Source organism: Heptranchias perlo, chromosome 7, assembly GCF_035084215.1.
Source record: "Heptranchias perlo isolate sHepPer1 chromosome 7, sHepPer1.hap1, whole genome shotgun sequence".
In the NCBI taxonomy this organism is placed as follows: Eukaryota; Metazoa; Chordata; class Chondrichthyes; order Hexanchiformes; family Hexanchidae; genus Heptranchias; species Heptranchias perlo.
This window is the reverse complement of record NC_090331.1, coordinates 52,790,941-52,808,966: the sequence shown is the minus strand read 5'-3', so window position 1 is coordinate 52,808,966 and position 18,026 is coordinate 52,790,941. Positions and strand designations below refer to the sequence as shown.

Sequence of the window (18,026 nt, the reverse complement as noted above, 5' to 3'; positions counted from 1 at the left end):
AGGAGCCTCATTTTCCGAGTCAATGGACACATTGTTTTCATCACCAGTTTATAGTCAAGGACAGAAAAGGCCATTCAGCCCACTGAATTTTGTCCTTCTAGTATTCTAACTTTCTCAGCCTAGATCCAATTGTGGACCGAACACCCCAAACGTCTGTATTTCTACCTGTCTTACCCGTCAGTTTATTTCAGGCTTTTATCACCCTTTCTGTGAAAATGTTTTTTTTAAAACTTGTAATCTCTGGTTCTATCCTGCCTCATTTTGAAGTATATTCAGGATTTACTGTATCTAAGCCATTTAATATCACATACTTTAAAGAGGTCTTCCTTTAGTGTCTTTTCTCCAGGCTTTGGAGATTGAAATTTTTAAGTTTTTCCCCATAGCTCATCCCCCTTAAGCCTTGAATCATTCTTGTTGCTCCTCTCTGAACCCTCTTCAACAATCAAGTGTAAAAATACTTAACTGGAGGAGGGCTAATTTCAGTTGAGTTAAAAGGGGATCTTACCCAGGTGGATTGGAATCAAAAATTGGTAGGCAGATCAGTAATTGAACAATGGGAGGCCTTCAAGGAGGAGTTGGTTCGGGTGCAGAGTAGACACATTGCCACGTGGGGGAAAGGAAGGGCTTCCAAAACTAGAGCTCCCTGGATGACTAAAGATATAGAGATTAAAATGAAACAGAAAAAGGAGGCTTATGACAAATGTAAGGTTCATAATACAGTTGAGAACCAAGCTAAATACTGAAAGTACAGAGGAGATCTAAAAAAGGTAATAAGAGGGGCAAAGAGTGTATGAGACTAGATTAGCGGCCAACATAAAAGGGAACCCAGAAGTCTTTTATAAACACATAAGCAGTAAACGGGTAGTCAAAGGAAGGGTGGGGCCAATTACTGACAATAAAGGAGAGTTTCTTGTGGAGGCAGAGTGTATGGCTGAGGTACTAAATGAATACTTCACTAGAGAAGAGGACGCTGCCAATGTAGCAGTAAAGGAGGAAGTAGTAGCAACATTGCATGGGATAAAAATAGATAAAAGTGTTACTTAAAAGGTTGACAATTGTAAACAATTTTACAACACCAAGTTATAGTCCAGCAATTTTATTTTAAATTCACAATTTTATTTTAAATTGACTACCATCGACACTTAAAAGGTTGGCAGTACTCAAAGTAGAAGTCACCCGGTCCAGATGGGATGCATCCTAGGTTACTGAGGGAAGGGTAGAAATTGCAGGGGCTGTGGCCAGAATCTTCCAATCCTCCTTAGATATGGAGGCGATGCTGGAGAACTGCAAATATTATACCTGTTCAAAAAAGGGGAGAGGGATAAGCCTGGCAATTACAGTCCAGGCAGCCTAATGTCAGTGGTGGGGAAACTTTGAGACATAATAATCTGGAACAAAATTAATTGATATTTGGAAAAGTATGGGACAATAAATAAAAGTCTGCACAGATTTATTTGCTAAAGGAAAATCATGTTTGACTAACTTGATTGAATTCTTTGATGAAGTAACGGAGAGGGTTGATGAGGGTAGTGCGGTTGTTATGTAAATAGACTTTCAAAAGGCATTTGATAAAGTACCACATAATAGATTTCTAAGCAAATTTAATGCCCATGGGAATAAAGGAACAGTGGCAGCATGGATACAAAATTGGCTAAGGGACCAGAAAGCAGAGAATAATGGTGAACTACTGTTTTTCAGACTGGATGGAAGTAAACAGTGGTGTTCCCCAGGAGTCAGTATCAGGACCACTGCTCTTTTGATATATATTAATGACCTGAACTTGGGTATAGAGGGTATCATTTCAAAGTTTGCAGATGACACAAAACTCAGAAATGTAGTAAACAATGTGGAGGATAACAACAGACTTCAGGAGGACAGACAGACTGGTGAAAAGGGCAGACACATGGTAGGTTGAATTTAACGCAGAGAAGTGTGAAGTGATACATTTTGGTAGGAAGAACGAGGATAGGCAATATAAACTAAATGCCACAATTTTAAAGGGGGTGCAGGAAGAGAGAGACCTGGGGGTGCACACAGACAAATCTTTGAAGATGGCAGGACAAGTTGAGAAGGCTGTTAAAAAAGGAGAGATTCTGGGCTTTATTAATAGAGGCATAGAGTACAAAAGCAAGGAAGTTATGCTAAACCTTTTTTTAAAATTCGTTCATGGGATGTGGGTGTCACTGGCAAGGCCAGCATTTATTGCCCATCCCTAATTGCCCTTGTGAAGGTGGTGGTGAGCCGCCTTCTTGAACTGCTGCAGTCCGTGTGAGGAAGGTTCGCCCACAATGCTGTTAGGTAGGGAGTTCCAGGATTTTGACCCAGCGACGATGAAGGAACGGCGATATATTTCCAAGTCAGGATGGTGTGTGACTTGGAAGGGAACATGCAGGTGATGGTGTTCCCATGTACCTGCTGCCCTCTTTCTTCTAGGTGGTAGAGGTCGCGGGTTTGGGAGGTGCTGTCGAAGAAGCCTTGACGAGTTGCTGCAGTGCATCCTGTAGATGGTACACACTGCAGCCACGGTGCGCCAGTGGTGAAGGGAGTGAATGTTTAGGGTGGTGGGTGGGGTGCTAATCAAGCGGGCTGCTTTGTCCTGGATGGTGTCGAGCTTCTTGAGTGTTGGAGCTGCACTCATCCAGGCAAGTGGAGAGTATTCCATCACACTCCTGACTTGTGCCTTGTAGATGGTGGAAAGGCTTTGGGGAGTCAGAAGGTGAGTTACTCGCTGCAGAATACCCAGCCTCTGACCTGCTCTTGCAGCCACAGTATGTGTGTGGCTGGTCCAGTTAAGTTTCTGATCAATGGTGACCCCCAGGATGTTGATGGTGGGGGATTCAGCGATGGTAATGCCGTTGAATGTCAAGGGGAGGTGGTCAGACCCTCTCTTGTTGGAGATGGTCACTGCCTGGCACGAATGTTACTTGCCCAAGCCTGGATGTTGTCCAGATCTTGCTGCATGTGGGCACAGACTGCTTCATTATCTGAGGGGTTGTGAATAGAACTGAACACTGTGCAATCATCAGTGAACATCCCCACTTCTGACCTTATGATGGAGGGAAGGTCATTGATGAAGCAACTGAAGATGGTTGGGCCTAGGACACTGCCCTGAGGAACTCCTGCAGCAATGTCCTGAGGCTGAGATGATTGGCCTCCAATAACCACTACCATCTTCCTTTGTGGTAGGTATGACTTCAGCCACTGGAGAGTTTTCCCCCTTTTTAAAACACTGGTTAGGCCTCAGCTGGAGTACTGTGTTCAACTTTGGGCACCACACTTTAGGAAGGATGTCAAGGGCTTAGAGAGGGTGCAGAACAGATTTACTGAATGGTACCAGGGTTGAGGGATTTCAGTTACGTGGAGAGACTGGAGAAGCTGAGGTTGTTCACCTTAGAGCAGAGAAGTATAAGAGGAGATTTGATAGAGGTATTCAAAATCATAAACAATTTTTATAAGAGTAAATGAGAAAAGGGTCAGTAACCAGTGGACACAGATGTAAGGTGATTGGCAAAAGAATCAGAGGCAACATGAGGAAATATATATATTTTTTTAAACGCAAAAAGTTGTAACAATCTGGAATAGTGGTGGAAGCAGATTCAATAATAAATTTCAAAAGGGAATTGGATAAATACTTGAAGGAAAAAAATTACAGGGAGATGGGGAAAAAGAGCAGGGGTGTGGCACTAATTAGATAGCTCTACCAGAGCCAGTATAGGCACGATGGTCCGAATGGCCTCCTTCTGTGCTGTATCATACTGTACTATGATTTGCATATCCCTTTTGTAGCATTGAGAGAACTGTACACTACTCCCATTGTGGGCTAATCAATGCAATGTATAGCCTCAGCATAACCTCATTAGGTTTGTACACAGTTCTAATTACATATCCTAGCATTTTGCTAACTTAAGCAGTTCCTTTTCCAAGAATCAAATGATCTGGAACTAAATTTAAGCTCCCATTTGTGACTATAAATAATTAACTTCTCCAACCCCTATCAGCTCTCAATATTTAAATATATGTAAAAAAATACCAGTTTTATATAAGTAAAATTGCATTTAAACAAAAGAATGACTGCAATAGCTGCTCTTCAATAGTTGAAACATTGTATTTCAACTTTACCCTTCCTTAAGTAGTGGAAGGACAAAATTAGAAGTAAAATTTTCAACCACACCTTCAGCCGTCTTCCACTGTAGACAGTTTGAAACACGTTTACACAGAGCGTGCTCATCATAGCTATTACTAAATCACTCCTGCAGGTCCAGGCTCAAAAAAGGTGCAAACAAAATTTCCCTGACTTCTTTGGTCGGGGACACCTTTCAGGTGGATAGAATGCCATTATCTTAGAAGAAAGGATCGCAAACAACTGTATACATCCGTCTTCGAAGATTCCTGACAGCATCAGCATAGCCCCCAAACAGACCATACATATACATTTATATAAAAGACCGATCTCTGTGGGTCGACTCCTCTTAAAGTTTAGTGTTGGATGCAGCGAGCTCACAGATTTCATGGTCAACTGAAGGCCAGCCGATTGAAGTGCCCCTAACGGCACAGCCAGCTGCAATCTGACAGAGTAGCTCCATTAGCCATTTAAACAGCTCATATATAACCTGACTTTACATGGTAACCTTAGAATCGCTAACAAGGCTGACCTATTCAAGCCAACTCCATAAAATGTGACTTTAGTTGTGTGTTTTGCACGGCCAGTCACAGCACCACCTGGTTCCCGGGATCGCGCCCCCTCATTGTCCCCACTCAGCCGCGCGCCCCGGCTCCTGTCAATCATCTCGGGCTTTTCCCGCGTCAAATCGGATCACGTGACTGGACGCTCAGTTTAAAACCCGAGTCCAAAGCTCAAAGCAGAGATTTCAAACTAAAACGCGACTTTTAAATATTATATATTAATATATTTATTTAAAAGTTACAGCTTCCGGCTTCATATTGAGCTACAAAGTGTAACTAACTAAAGTAACTGAAGTCAGCTACTGATGATTTTTTGGCACTTTTTTAAAAACATTAAATCTTTTAGATAAATAAAACGAATCATAGTACCTCGAAAGTTCAATTAAAACATGAATAACCAAGTATAACAGCTTAAACACTAAAGTACTTTACGTTTTTCAAACTAATTCAATTGCAGTAAAAGCACACTGCAGCGGAAGTTCTCTTTTTCTCTTAGCCCACTGCAGAAACGGATGAATGCAACGTGCAAGCTTACCTTAGCGCGTAATTTCCTCATTTTATTTACTTTCCAGAAAATTATTTCAAAGAACAGCAACTTCTGTGCTTGAGGATTGCAGTGAAGTGACTAAGTGGCGCGCCGGCTACGAATGCACCCAATCTGGAGGCGGAGCCACGTCCGAGTTTCGCGCGCTGCCGGATCCTGCCAGGTGGAGATAGCGTGAGGAGCCGCTGCAGTCGAATGAGCCAAGTGCCCTGTAGCATTACATGTGGAGAGCATGCATTCCGCAGTGTGCAAAACTTCATCACACACAAGGAGTTTCATTCATTCTTTTATTTCTCATTTACTGAATAGTTATTATGCACTAATAAGGACAGAGTGACAACGCCGCCTTTTCGGCTGGTGGAATTAATTTTAAAAACTTATCCCATTTGGATTCAATTCAAAAACCCATCCCACCAAACAAATATTCAACTTGACGTGGCTGCAAAATAAATTATTTTTATTGAGTGCTGCATGATAGGCTTATCATCAAGATTGTGGCCCATGGAATAAAGGGGGCAGTAGCAACATGGATACAGAATTGGCTAAGGGACAGGAAACAGGGTAGTGGCTAATGGTTGTTTTTCGGACTAGAGGGAGGCGTACAGTGGTGTTCCCCAGGCGTCAATGCTGGGACCACTGCTTTTCTTGATATATATTAATGACTTGGACTTGGGTGTGCAGGACACAATTTCAAAATTTGCAGATGACATTGCAAGGGTAGGAAACAGTGAGGAGGATAGCGATAGACTTCAAGAGGATAGAGACAGGCTGGTGGCATAGGGGACACATGGCACATGAAATTTAACACAGAAAAATGCAAGGTGATACATTTTAGTAGGAAGAATGAGAAGAGGCAATATAAACTAGAGGGCACTGTTGGCTAGGGGCTGCGGTAACCTGAGACATCGGCTGCTGATACACAGAGGCAGGAACGACTTTTGAACTAAAGTAACCTGGGTTCAGTTACTGGCCTCAGCTGCCTTGAACCGGTTTTAATTAACCAAGTTTTGTGAAAAACAAAGGAAATGTGATAAGACACAAGTCATTATTTAGGAAAGGAGTAATGAGATAATGCTACCTAAGTTCTTGGGACAGAGCCAATGAGGAGAAGACCCAGGCAAAAGCGAGAAAGCATAAACCAACGAAATAGAGAGACAGCACAGCCTGAAGAGATAATATTCGGAATAAGAATGAAGGATATGAAGCGTGAAGGCAGAGCGAAGACTCCGGACACCAACCATCGCAGAAGTGGAAGAACCTACGTCAGGGACGTAGAGACGACGTCGAGAGAGAGAGAGAACGGAACGCCTGGCCAGCGTCAGCTCTCCTTTTTGGGTATTATCCTTTATATTCTGTGACCACTCGGAGTGTCAGAGAACCTAGTGGGTGTGCGTTTAGATCCTAGTTTGAGTATAAGACTGTATAACCTGGTGTAAACTGCATGCCTATATCTAACCAGACGTATAAGCTATATGTATATGATCTATTGGCGTGAATAAAGTGAATTGAGAGTTAAGAGAGAATGGACTCCTCTCTCTCCTGTGTACTAAGCCAGTAACTGTAACCGGTGACCTCCGGTCAACAGCACATTTCTAAAAGGGGTACAGGAACAGAGAGATCTGGGGGTATATGTCTGGGGATTATAACAACTAACTGGAGGAGGAGGCTCCATGAAAATCCCCATCCTCAATGATGGCAGAGCCCAGCACGTGAGTGCAAAAGACAAGGCTGAAGCGTTTGCAACCATCTTCAGCCAAAAGTGCTGAGTGGATGAGTATTGACTTTGTGGTATTGTTTTATGCCCGATCACATCAAATTTAATTATATTATGGTCGTATTAATGCAGGGATGTCACTGCTACTATGCAATCAGTATCACTGAAGCCTACCGTGTCTTAACAGGGTTACATTGGGCCACATGGCACCCATTTTTTTTTTTATAAAAGGAGCTACGCGGACAACTAAGCCTCAAAATGGGGCGTATGCACACTTCTGATGGGAAGTGCGCAGGAAGCCATCTTGGTAAAGGGGTTTGGCACACACCTAACAACCGCCGGCAGCGTGCAGAGTAGGGAGATTGTGATGCAAATCATTGTGCAACACCACTGCTATTTTGGAATTTCACACTCCAACCAACACCCTGTCTTAACCACAGATAGCTGAATACAATTTTAAATGGCATTTAAAGGGTTAATTGGTGGATTATTTCTTCTAGTTGCTGATGCAATTGAACACATTTTTGGAGATTTCCTATACTTTAAGTACATACTCTAAAGGGAGTGGTCTGGCTGGTCTTGCAGTACTTCTAGTATCAATTAAACTATTGTGCTGAAAAAAGTTGCTTCAAGACATGGGTGGCCTGATAGGGCTTTCTTTGGGAATTGAACATGACTGGGAGAATGAAGAGAGCCCACACAGAGCAGGACAAGCTGCTAAAAGAGGGAGGAGGAGCAAGTGCAAGAGGAGGAGGAGAAGGAAAGGAGGGAGGCTACAACATCTACAGGCCCTTTCTGCCAAAGCTCTACATGATCAGATTATTAATCAGCAATGCCAGTAACCTCAAGTACACCTCCCCATTCACCAACTGTCCCACACACCTTACTTTTCCCCTCTCATTACCAACATCCTCTTTATGATTACACATTGGTTCCTCCCTCAGCTCACCACAGAAATAAAAACCACCACCAAATGCAAATTCAAATCCACATTTATAAATTAATTCACAAAATAATGCAAACAAAATGAGACTATTCACCCTTGTGCATATCCTAGTGTCTGTCTTTTGTGTGCCTTTACCTTTCCTAATGCTCCTACAAGGTTCTTCCCCAGCAACTGGAGCATGGGTGGTGGAAGGCTGCTGACCTTCAATTGAGGAAAGCACAGATGGCCTTGGAGGACGACCTCGAACAGCTCTGGGCCTAGAGGGCCCAGCGTCAGACTGCATAATTTCAGCCTGCGCTGCAGCAATCTGGGCCGGCTGCCTGTCAGGCAATAGCAAGGGCACTGGCAGAGGTGGGAGCAGAAATGCTGTCACCCTGAGTGAGAACAGCAAGTTCCTCTTCCATGGAGCCACTACCACTCTCCCAGAGTGTGCCTCAGCAATCCTGATCTGTTGGAGAATAGATTGCCAGACTGCTTTGACACCCTGGAAGCACCTTTCAACAGTGGTACCCAGAGCCATGATGGCAGCAGTGCTGCAAAGGAAGCTGTGACATCAGTCATCAGATGTTGCATCATGGTGGGTTCCACAGGTTATAAATTGTGATTGGATAGCCAGGTAGCAAAGGATAGACTACTCGAGCCTAGTCTTCAATTGCTTCAATACCTTTATTCACAGAGCTCCACATTACACCCACACCACATCCTAGAGCAGCTCTCTTATAAATGGATACAATAAAGTCCCCAATTGATACACACCACCTGACTACAATTAACACTAATTGATATAAATCAGATGGATAAAATTAACACCACAGGTATGCTGATTGAGGTGACCACCCGTTCCATGTGAAAAAGGATGGGCTTTAAGCCCTGTGCTAAGTTTCGTTGACATTCACCTGGTGAGGAGGGGGTGGGCAAGTCGGGCGATGTCCTCGTGGGCCTGCTCCTGGGGCTGTCCAAGGTGGCTATCCACAGGTCCAGGTTAGATGCGGCCCATGGGGGCGGTCGCTCCGACTGTCTGCCTGTCTTCCGCGGCAATCTCCGCGCCCGGCTGGTCCTGGAGAGGGAGCACGCGGTGTCTGCCGGTACGCTTGAGGCTTTCCACGACCGGTGGGCACCACAGGGGCTGGAGTGCATCCTGGATCGATATAATAAAATTATTATTTGACACTTAGTTTGGTTTTATTAATTTGCTGCACATAAAACACATCCTAACCTCCCCTTCTTATAAAAGGGGGGCCTAAAACACAAAAAAAACAACAACTACGGCCCTTGCCTGCCTAATCCTGGTGCAGGTAGTTAGGGAGAGGAGAGCAGAGAAATAACAGGGGAAAAAAAAGTTTCCTTGACATTGTGTACAGGCTTTCTAGTGCACCGAGCATTTGGTTGTGTACACCCATCAGCCTTCATCTGCAGCCTGAGCCTCTTCTGAATCCTCTGCAACGGAACTAGCCCTCCTTTGCCCCCGCCCTGGCACCTGTGCACTTGTGCCCAATGGCTCACCACGTGCAGATCCCTCCACTTTCCTAGCGTCTAATGTACGCACAGTGTCAGCCTCTAAGCTGGTGGCTGCGAGTGTAAGATCGAGTGATGGTATCGCTTCATCATCACTGTCTTCTTCCTCTTCCTAATCTGACTGGGAAGGTTCCAGTTCTTGAGGAGCTGAAATGTGGAGAATTGGATCCAAAATTGGCTGAGTAACAGGAAACAAAGGGTAAAAGTCGATGGATGTCTTTGCGAATGGAAATCTGTTTCCAGTTGTGTGCCACAGGGCTCAGTGTTGGGTCCCTTGCTGTTTGTGGTATATATTAATGATTTGGACTTGAATGTAGGGGGCATGATTGGCAAATTTGCAGACGACACAAAAACTGGCCGTGTAGTTGATAGTGAAGAGGATAGCTGTGGACTCCAAGAAGATATCAATGGGTTGGTGGAGTGGGCGGAAAAGTGGCAAATGGAGTTCAACCCGGAGAAGTGTGAGGTAATGCACTTAGGGAGGGCAAACAGTAAAAGGGAATATGCAGTAAACGGGAATATATTGAGAGGGGTAGAGGAATTGAGAGACCTTGGAGTGCATGTGCACAGGTCCCTGAAGGTGGCAGTACAGGTAGATAAGGTTGTGAAGAAGGCATACGGAATGCTCTCCGTTATTAGCAGAGGTATAGAATACAAAAGCAGGGATGTAATGATGGAACGGTATAAAATGCTGGTAAGGCCACAGCTGGAGTATTGTGCGCTGTTCTGGTCACCACATTACAGGAAGGACGTAATTGCTCTGGAGAGAGTGCAGAGAAGATTTACAAGAATGTTGCCAGGGGCTTGAAAATTGCAGCTATGAGGAGAGATTGGATAAGCTGGGGTTGTTTTCCTTGGACCAGAGGAGGCTGAGGGGTGACTTGATTGAGGTGTACAAAATTATGAGGGGCCCAGATAGAGTAGACAAGAAGTATCTGTTTCCCCTAGCGGAGAGTTCAAGAACTACAGGACATATATTTAAGCTGATTGGCGGAAGGGTTGGAGGGGACATGAGGAAAAACTTTTTTACCCAGAGGGTGGTGTGTGTATGGAATTCGCTGCCCGAATTGGTGGTAGAGGCAGGGACCCTCAACTCTTTTAAAAAGTACCTGGACCTGCACCTAAAGTGCTGTAAGCAGCAGGTCTACGGACCGGGTGCTGGAAGGTGGGATTAGAATGGGCACCTCGTTGTTCTTCGAGCCGGCACGGACATGATGGGCTGAATGGCCCCCTTCTGTGCTGTATCTTTTCTATGGTTCTACGGTTCCCCACTATTTCTGGTATGCTTTTTGTATCTTCTACTGTGAAGACAGATGAAAAATATTTGTTTAACGTCTCTGCCATTTCCTTATTCTCCATTATAATTTGTCTCAGCCTTTAAGGGACCCATTTTTACTTACACTACTCTCTTCCTTTTTACATACTTGTAGAAACTCTTACAACCTGTTTTTATATTTCTTGCTAGTTTACTCTCATATTCTATTTACTCCCTCTTTATTATTTTTTTGGTCATCCTTTGCTGGTTTCTAAAACTCTCCCAATCCTCAGACTTACCACTCTTTTTGGCAACATTATAAGCCTCTTCTTTTAATCTAATACTATCCTTAACTTCATTTCTCAATGGAATGTATGTTCATTGAGAATTATGAAATATTTCTTTAAATGTTTGCCATTGCTTATCTACTGTCATAACTTTGAATCTAATTTCCCAATCGACCTTAGCCAACTCGCCCCTCATACCTATGTAATTGGCTTTATTTAAGCTTAAGACTCTAGTTTCGGACTTAAGTATGTCACTCTCGAACTCAATGTGAAATTCTATCATATTATGATTATTCTTCCCCAGAGGATCACTTACTATGAGAGTACTAATTAACCCTGTCTCATTACACAAGACAAGATCTAAACTAGCCTGTTCCCTGGTTGATTCCACGAGGTATTGTTCTAGGAAACTGTCTCCAATGCATTCCATGAACTCATCCTCCAAACTACCTTTGCCAATTTGATTTGTCCAGTCTATACGAGGATTAAAGTCCCCCACGATTATTGCATTTCCTTTGTTACAAGTTCCTATTACTTCTTGATTATTACTCTGTCCAACAGTATAGCTACTGTTAGAGGGGCCTATAAATTAGTCCCACCAGTGTTTTCTGCCCCTTGTTATTTCTTATCTCCACCCATACTGATTCTACTTCCTGATCTTCCGAGCCAAGATCCTCCCTCACTACCATCCTTATGTCATCCTTTATTATCAAGGCTACACCCCCTCCTTTTCCATTTTGTCTGTCTTTTCAAAACGCCATGTACCTTGGAATATTTAGTTCCCAGCCTTGGTCACCTTGCAACCATGTCTCTGTAATGGCTATTAGATCAAACCCATTCATCTCTATTTGTGCCATTAATTCATCTATCTTGTTATGAATGCTTCGTGCATTCAGATAAAGCGCCTTTAATTTTAACTTATTACCATTTTTCCTTGATGCACTATTACTGTTAAACTCTCTGTCCCTTCCTGTCATACTCTGCTTATCTTTACCCGAATTGCTACACTGCTCTAATGCCTTGACTTTTCTCTTTAGATTTCTAAATTTCCCCTCAGCTGAACCCTCCCTACCCCACCCCCTTTTTTAGTTTAAAGCCCTATCTACAGCCCTAGTTATTCGATTCGCCAGGACATTGATCCCAGCCCAGTTTAAGTGGAGCCCGTCCCAATGGAACAGCTCCCACTGTCCCCAGTACTGGTGTCAGTGCGCCATGAATCGAAACCCGTCTCCCACACCACTCTTTGAGCCACGCATTTAACTCTCCGATCTGTTTGACCCTATGCCAACTTACACGTGGCTCAGGTAGTAATCCAGAGATTATTACCTTAGAGGTTCTGCTTATTAATTTAGACCCTAGCTCCTCAAACTCCCTCAGCAGAACCTCATTCCTGGTTCTACCTATGTCATTGGTTCCTACGTGGACAATGACAACTGGATCCTCTCCATCATGCTCCAAGTTCTTTTCCAGCCGCGAGGAGATATCCTTAACCCTGGCACCGGGGCAGGCAACACAGCCTTTGGAACTCTCGGTCACGGATGCAGAGAACAGTATCCATCCCCCTGACTATACCATCCCCTACCACTACCACATTTCTTTTTACTCCCCCCACTTGAATGGCCTCCTGTATCACGGTGCTGTGGTCAGTTAGCCCATCCTCCCTAAAGCCCTTGTTCTCATCCATACAGGTAGCAATATCAGCATGATCAGCACAGTCTCCTCCATAGGGGTTAAAACCTGTAGGCGACTTGTCCTCCTCCAGCTCTTTGTTGCTGCCTCCTGTTATGCACCACCTTCTCCTGCAAGAAAGAGGGAAATGTGTCAGTGAGTGTCCTCCAAGATGCTTGGGTCATGTGGCTGTCATGGTTGAATAGCTGCCAGTGTGTGTGAGCTGTGAGTTGTGGGTGTAAGCCTTGCAACCACAACAACAACTTGCATTTATATAGCGCCTTTAATATAGGAACATAGGACGTAGTAAAACGTCCCAAGGTGCTTCACAGGAGCGATTATCAAACAAAAAATGACACCAAGCCACATAAGGAGATATTAGGACAGGTGACCAAGAGCTTGGTCAAAGAGGTAGGTTTTAAGGAGTGTCTTAAAGGAGGAGAGAGAGGTAGAGAGGCGGAGAGGTTTAGGGAGGGAATTCCAGAGCTTAAAGCCTAGGCAGCTGAAGGCATGGCTGCCAATAGTGGAGCGATTAAAATCGGGGATATGCAAGAGGCAAGAATTGGAGGAGCGCAGAGATCTCAGAGGGTTGCAAGACAGGAGGAGGTCACAGAGATATGGAGGGGCGAGGCCATGGAGGAATTCGAAAACAAGGATGAGAATTTTAAATTCGAGGCGATCCCGGACCGGGGGCCAATGTAGGTCAGCGAGCAGAGGTGATGGGTAAACAGGACTTGTTGAGAGTTAGGATACGGGCAGCAGAATTTTGGATAAGCTCAAGTTTATGGAGGGTGGGAGATGGGAGGCCAGCCAGGAGAGCATTGGAATAGTCAAGTCTAGAGGTAACAAAGGCATGGATGACGGTTTCAGTGGCAGATGAGCTGAGGCAGAAGCGGAGACGGGGCAATTTATGGAGATGGAAGTAGGTGGTCTTGGTGATGGAGCGGATATGTGGTTGCAAGCTCATCTCAGGGTCAAATAGGATGTCGAGGTTGCGAACGGTCTGGTTCAGCCTCAGACAGTGGCCAGGGAGAGGGATGGAGTTGGTGGCTAGGGAATGGACGAAAGATGATGACTTCGGTCTTCCCAATATTTAGTTGGAAGAAATGTTTGCTCATCCAGTACTGGATGTCGGACAAGCAGTGTGACAAATCAGAGCCAGTGGAGGAGTCAAGAGAGTTGATGGTGAGGTAGAGCAGGATGTCGTCAGTGTACTTGCGGAACCTGACGTTGTGTTTTTGGATGATGTCGCCAAGGGGCAGCATGTAAATGAGAAATAGGAGGGGGCCAAGGACTCCAGAGGTAACGGTATGGGAGTGGAAAGAGAAGCCATTGCAGTGATTCTCTAGCTACGATTGGATAAGAATGGAACCAGTCCCACCCAGCTGGCGGACGGAGGAGAGGTGTTGGAGGAGGGTGGTGTGGTCAACCATGTCAAAGGCTGCAGACAGGTCGAGAAGGACATTAACCTCCGCTGTTACTTCCTCCCACTGCCTCTTGAACAAATGTCTGGAGGGCCTCCTGCCCCACTACGGATACAGGATGTTCCTCCTTCTCTCCGCCTCTTGCACCAAGGCCTCCAGTGCATTATCAGAGAACCTTGGTGCATGGTCTCTCCCAGGCTCAGCCATTCTTCAAAGTATTATTAATCACTTCACAAAGAACTCCCACCACTTCTTGCAGCCTGCATCTCCCCTTTAAGAGGTGCAGGCTGCCTTTAAGAAGCGCGAGCCACTCCCAATATTGGGCCCCTTGCTGATGCGCGCAGCCAATCAATAGCGCATGTTGCGCTGGCCGCACGCAGCAATCATTTAAAACAGTAGGCAGCACGAATTTGACGTGCTGCCTGCAGCGCAACAAACGGATGCAAGTTAATCGCAGACCGTGATTCCTGTGCCCTTTTTCAGGGGTTATTCAATTTAACCCCCATAGTCTCCACTCACCAGGATTGTCTGGAGTGGGGTTCAAACTCTGCACCTCCTGAAATTAGGTGGGAATGCTACCACTAACTGGCTTGCTCCACAACTGGTGGTGAGCGCAGTGTATTGTGAATGTAACAGCAGTTGGTTACTAAACATTAAATAACATATGCTCCTCTCAGCACATAGCCAAGCATCTTTTTCTGAATTCTCTTCACAGTCAGGCAGGTTGATGAATGGGGAGAGAGTGACAGAGCATTGGAATGCATGAGCATGGGAAGAGACTGAGCTTTAGGGCTCAGGTGGGTGGTGGGACAGGCAAAGTATCAGGAGTTAGGCTGTGAGAAACCAAGCCGTTAAAATATGCCAATCTTTGCTTTGTAAATGCAAACAGATTTATGGTATTGTACCTCTAATCATAATGTATTGTTTCAGCATGGGAAAGAATTTCTGTGAACAAGCTGCAAAATTCTTTTCTGTGCTGAAACAATAGACTATGATTACAGGTCAATATGATCAATATAACCAAACTCCACTGATCATTCTAAACATATGTAACTACACAGATACTTATAGACTGCAGTTTTGGCAGGACAGATTGATCATTATCACCAAATAATCACTACAATTGTTGATCACTAAAACTGAATGCTAATCAGAATATGTTACTGGGTACGCTCTCATTAACAAATGATGGCCTGTGGAAGCAATAAAAAGGCATCTTCTTCAACCACACTAGTATTTCTGTTGTTTTCAATTCCAATTTTGCAGGTCAATTTCAGTCCTATCCCTCTATCCCAACTTCAGAAAGGCATTTCAAATTTTACAATGTCACTCCTACATCCTCCAAGTTCTTTTATCTTGTGTTAATTGTGTAAGACTTCTTTAAAGAACTAGAGTAGTTGGCAGACAATGTGCTAAAATGGATTTTTTATATTTATCAATCTGCAGCATTAATGCTTTATTGTATTTTGATAGTGCTGTACATAGTTTTGAGTCTTAAAATATGTTCTGTCAAGATACAGTAAGATGCTTATCCATCTGATTAAGAAGTGTTGGAGGAAAAACAAATTATGCATGTTCCAGACTGAAACACTCTTAAGTTATGTGCCATTGGCCTTTATTGCAAGGGGGTTGGAGTACAAGAGTAAGGAAGTCTTACTACAATTGTACAGGGCTTTGGTGAGACCTCACCTGGACTACTCTGCACAGTTTTGGTCTCCTTATCAAACGAAGGATATACATGCCTTAAGAGGCGGTGCAACGAAGGTTCACTAGATTGATTCCCGGGATGAGGGGGTTGTTCCATGAGGAGAGATTGAGTAGAATGGGCCTATACTCTCTGGAGTTCAGAAGAATGAGAGGTGATCTCATTGAAACATACAAGATTCTGAAGGGGCTTGACAGGGTGGATGCTGAGAGATTGTTTCCCCTGGCTGGAAAGTCTAGAACTAGGGGGCATAGTCTCAGGATAAGGGGTCAGCCATTTAAGACTGAGATGAGGAGGAATTTCTTCATTCAGAGGGTTGTGAATCTTTGGAATTCTCTACCCCAGAGGGCTGTGGATGCTCAGTAGTTGAATATGTTCAAGGCTGAGATCGATAGATTTTTGGATTCTAGGGGAATCAAGGGATGTGGGGGTTGGGCAGGAAAGTGGAAGTGAGGACAAAGATCAGCCATGATCTTATTTGAATGGCGAAGCAGGCTCGAGGGGATATATGGCTTATTCGTGCTCCTATTTCTTATGTCAATATATAAATAGTACAAAAATGAATAGTTTATTTGAATATTCGTGACACTGTGCATACTAAAATAGCAGTTCCCTGATTTTGACAAGTTGTGTGATATACTGTACACATAAGCTTTTGAGCAGGAGGTAGTGGATAGTTTCCAGGAACTTCAAAAAGGGTACAAAGAAGAGCAGCAAGACTGATTTCGTGTATAAATGGAATGTCCTGGCCAACATTTATCCTGTAACCAACACCACTAAAACAGATTATCTGGTCATCATCACATTGCTGTTTATGGAAACTTGCTGTGTGCAAATTGACTTCCACGTTTCCCACACAATAGTGGCTACACTTCAAAAAGTACTTCATTGGCTGTAAAGCACTTTGGGACATTCTGAGGTCGTGAAAGACACTATATGAAAGCAAGTCTTTCTAAGAGGAAGGATTAGAGAAGCTCAATCTACAGTCAGTAGATTGTAGTAAAGTTAAGAGGGGACTACATCCAGGTATGTAAATATTGAATGTACAATTAAGGTAAATCCAGAATATTACTTCAAAGTAAGCCAGGAAAGTTAGATAAGAGGATATAAATTCTTACAACAACTTGCATTTATATATTGCTTTTAACATAGAACATCCAGAGGTACTTCACAGATGCAAAAGGGAAAAAATGGATGATGAGCCAAAGAAGGAGATATTAAGAGAGTGACCAAAAGCTTGGTCAAAGAAATAAGTTTTAAGGGAGGGTCTTAAATGAGAAGAGGGAAGTGCAGAGGTTCAGGGAGGGAATTCCTAGGGAACTGAAGGTACAGCTGCCAATGGTGGAGGTAGGGATGCACAAGAGCTCAATAAAAAGCATGTTTAAAATAAATTATTAAGAAGAACCTCTTTATTCAAAAACACTTTGGAATAATTTGCCAGAAAGGATGTTAGAGACAAAAACATTAGGGTCATTCAAACTGCAGTTGGATGCTGAAATGGGAAAGTTAGGATTGAGCTACAATTGGTCAGATGATCATTCCTCGATGCAGACTTTTCTTATGTTCTTCTAGAATATTCTATGAGGAGGAACCCTAGCTGATCGTTCCCATTCTTAGCCACTGAAGAATTGAAGCTGGGATCTTCCTGGCCTGTATGATTTAGTGCCACAACTCTAAGGCTTTGGGGGTTTTCCAAAATGTTCCTTTTTGTAAGGGATAATTATTATTATTCTTTGTGGAACCCCTATGCTACATACCATCCCTAGTCAAGACAATGCATACACGATCTGTTTCCAGGCCTATTCCAGTGCCATGCTATACTGCTCACTAGGAGCCACATGAGAGTAGCCTAGGGTAACGCTCTCTCTGAGACTTTCCTCCTACTACAACACAAAGCAGCATACTTAAGATCCAATGCGCCTGTGCCAAAACACTGTCCTCTATTTCCCGTTGTATATTTCTGAAACAATGTTTGTAGTCAGGTACAGACCAAGCTCCATGTTAGATATTATCCAAAAAAAAGTCTCTCCTCTCCAACAATTTCTATAGCAAACAATACAGAATTTCGATCTTCCTTTAGATTTTGAAGAGATTCTGGGAGGACATGTTGTTCCCTTCATGGAGATTATCTGACAATGGCTCAGTGAGTAATTTGTGTCATTTTGGAGTTTAGATGAGGAATCTCCAGTCGTCTCATTACAACAAGCTTGAAATTAGCGTCAGCAGGTGTGCATTCAAAAATGCTAATTAAAATATGTTACTGCACGTGCGCCCATTGACAAATG

At 43.8% G+C, this 18,026-nt stretch overlaps 2 protein-coding genes across 3 annotated transcripts in view; both read right to left on the bottom strand.

Annotated features, from left to right (window-relative positions):
• cdca7a (cell division cycle associated 7a) overlaps positions 1 to 8,873 on the bottom strand; it is a 30,448-nt gene extending 21,575 nt beyond the window's left edge. Inside the window, exon 1 of one of the 2 annotated variants that reach the window (XM_067987565.1) lies at positions 8,784 to 8,873. Coding sequence is in view for 1 of the 2 variants with exons in the window: in XM_067987564.1 (XP_067843665.1) it covers positions 5,219 to 5,239 (21 nt within the window). In the remaining variant the exon portion in view is untranslated. Of the gene's footprint in view, positions 1 to 5,218; positions 5,468 to 8,783 lie in introns of those variants that run through there. The other variant, XM_067987564.1, reaches the window with a different exon arrangement.
• LOC137323715 (mitogen-activated protein kinase kinase kinase 20-like) overlaps positions 7,918 to 18,026 on the bottom strand; it is a 151,881-nt gene continuing 141,772 nt past the window's right edge. The window contains exons 21-22 of the transcript XR_010963433.1: positions 12,682 to 12,743; positions 7,918 to 9,025 (exon numbers count right to left, since the gene is read on the bottom strand). The gene's annotated coding sequence lies outside the window, so the exon portion shown is untranslated. The remainder of the gene's footprint in view (positions 9,026 to 12,681; positions 12,744 to 18,026) is intronic.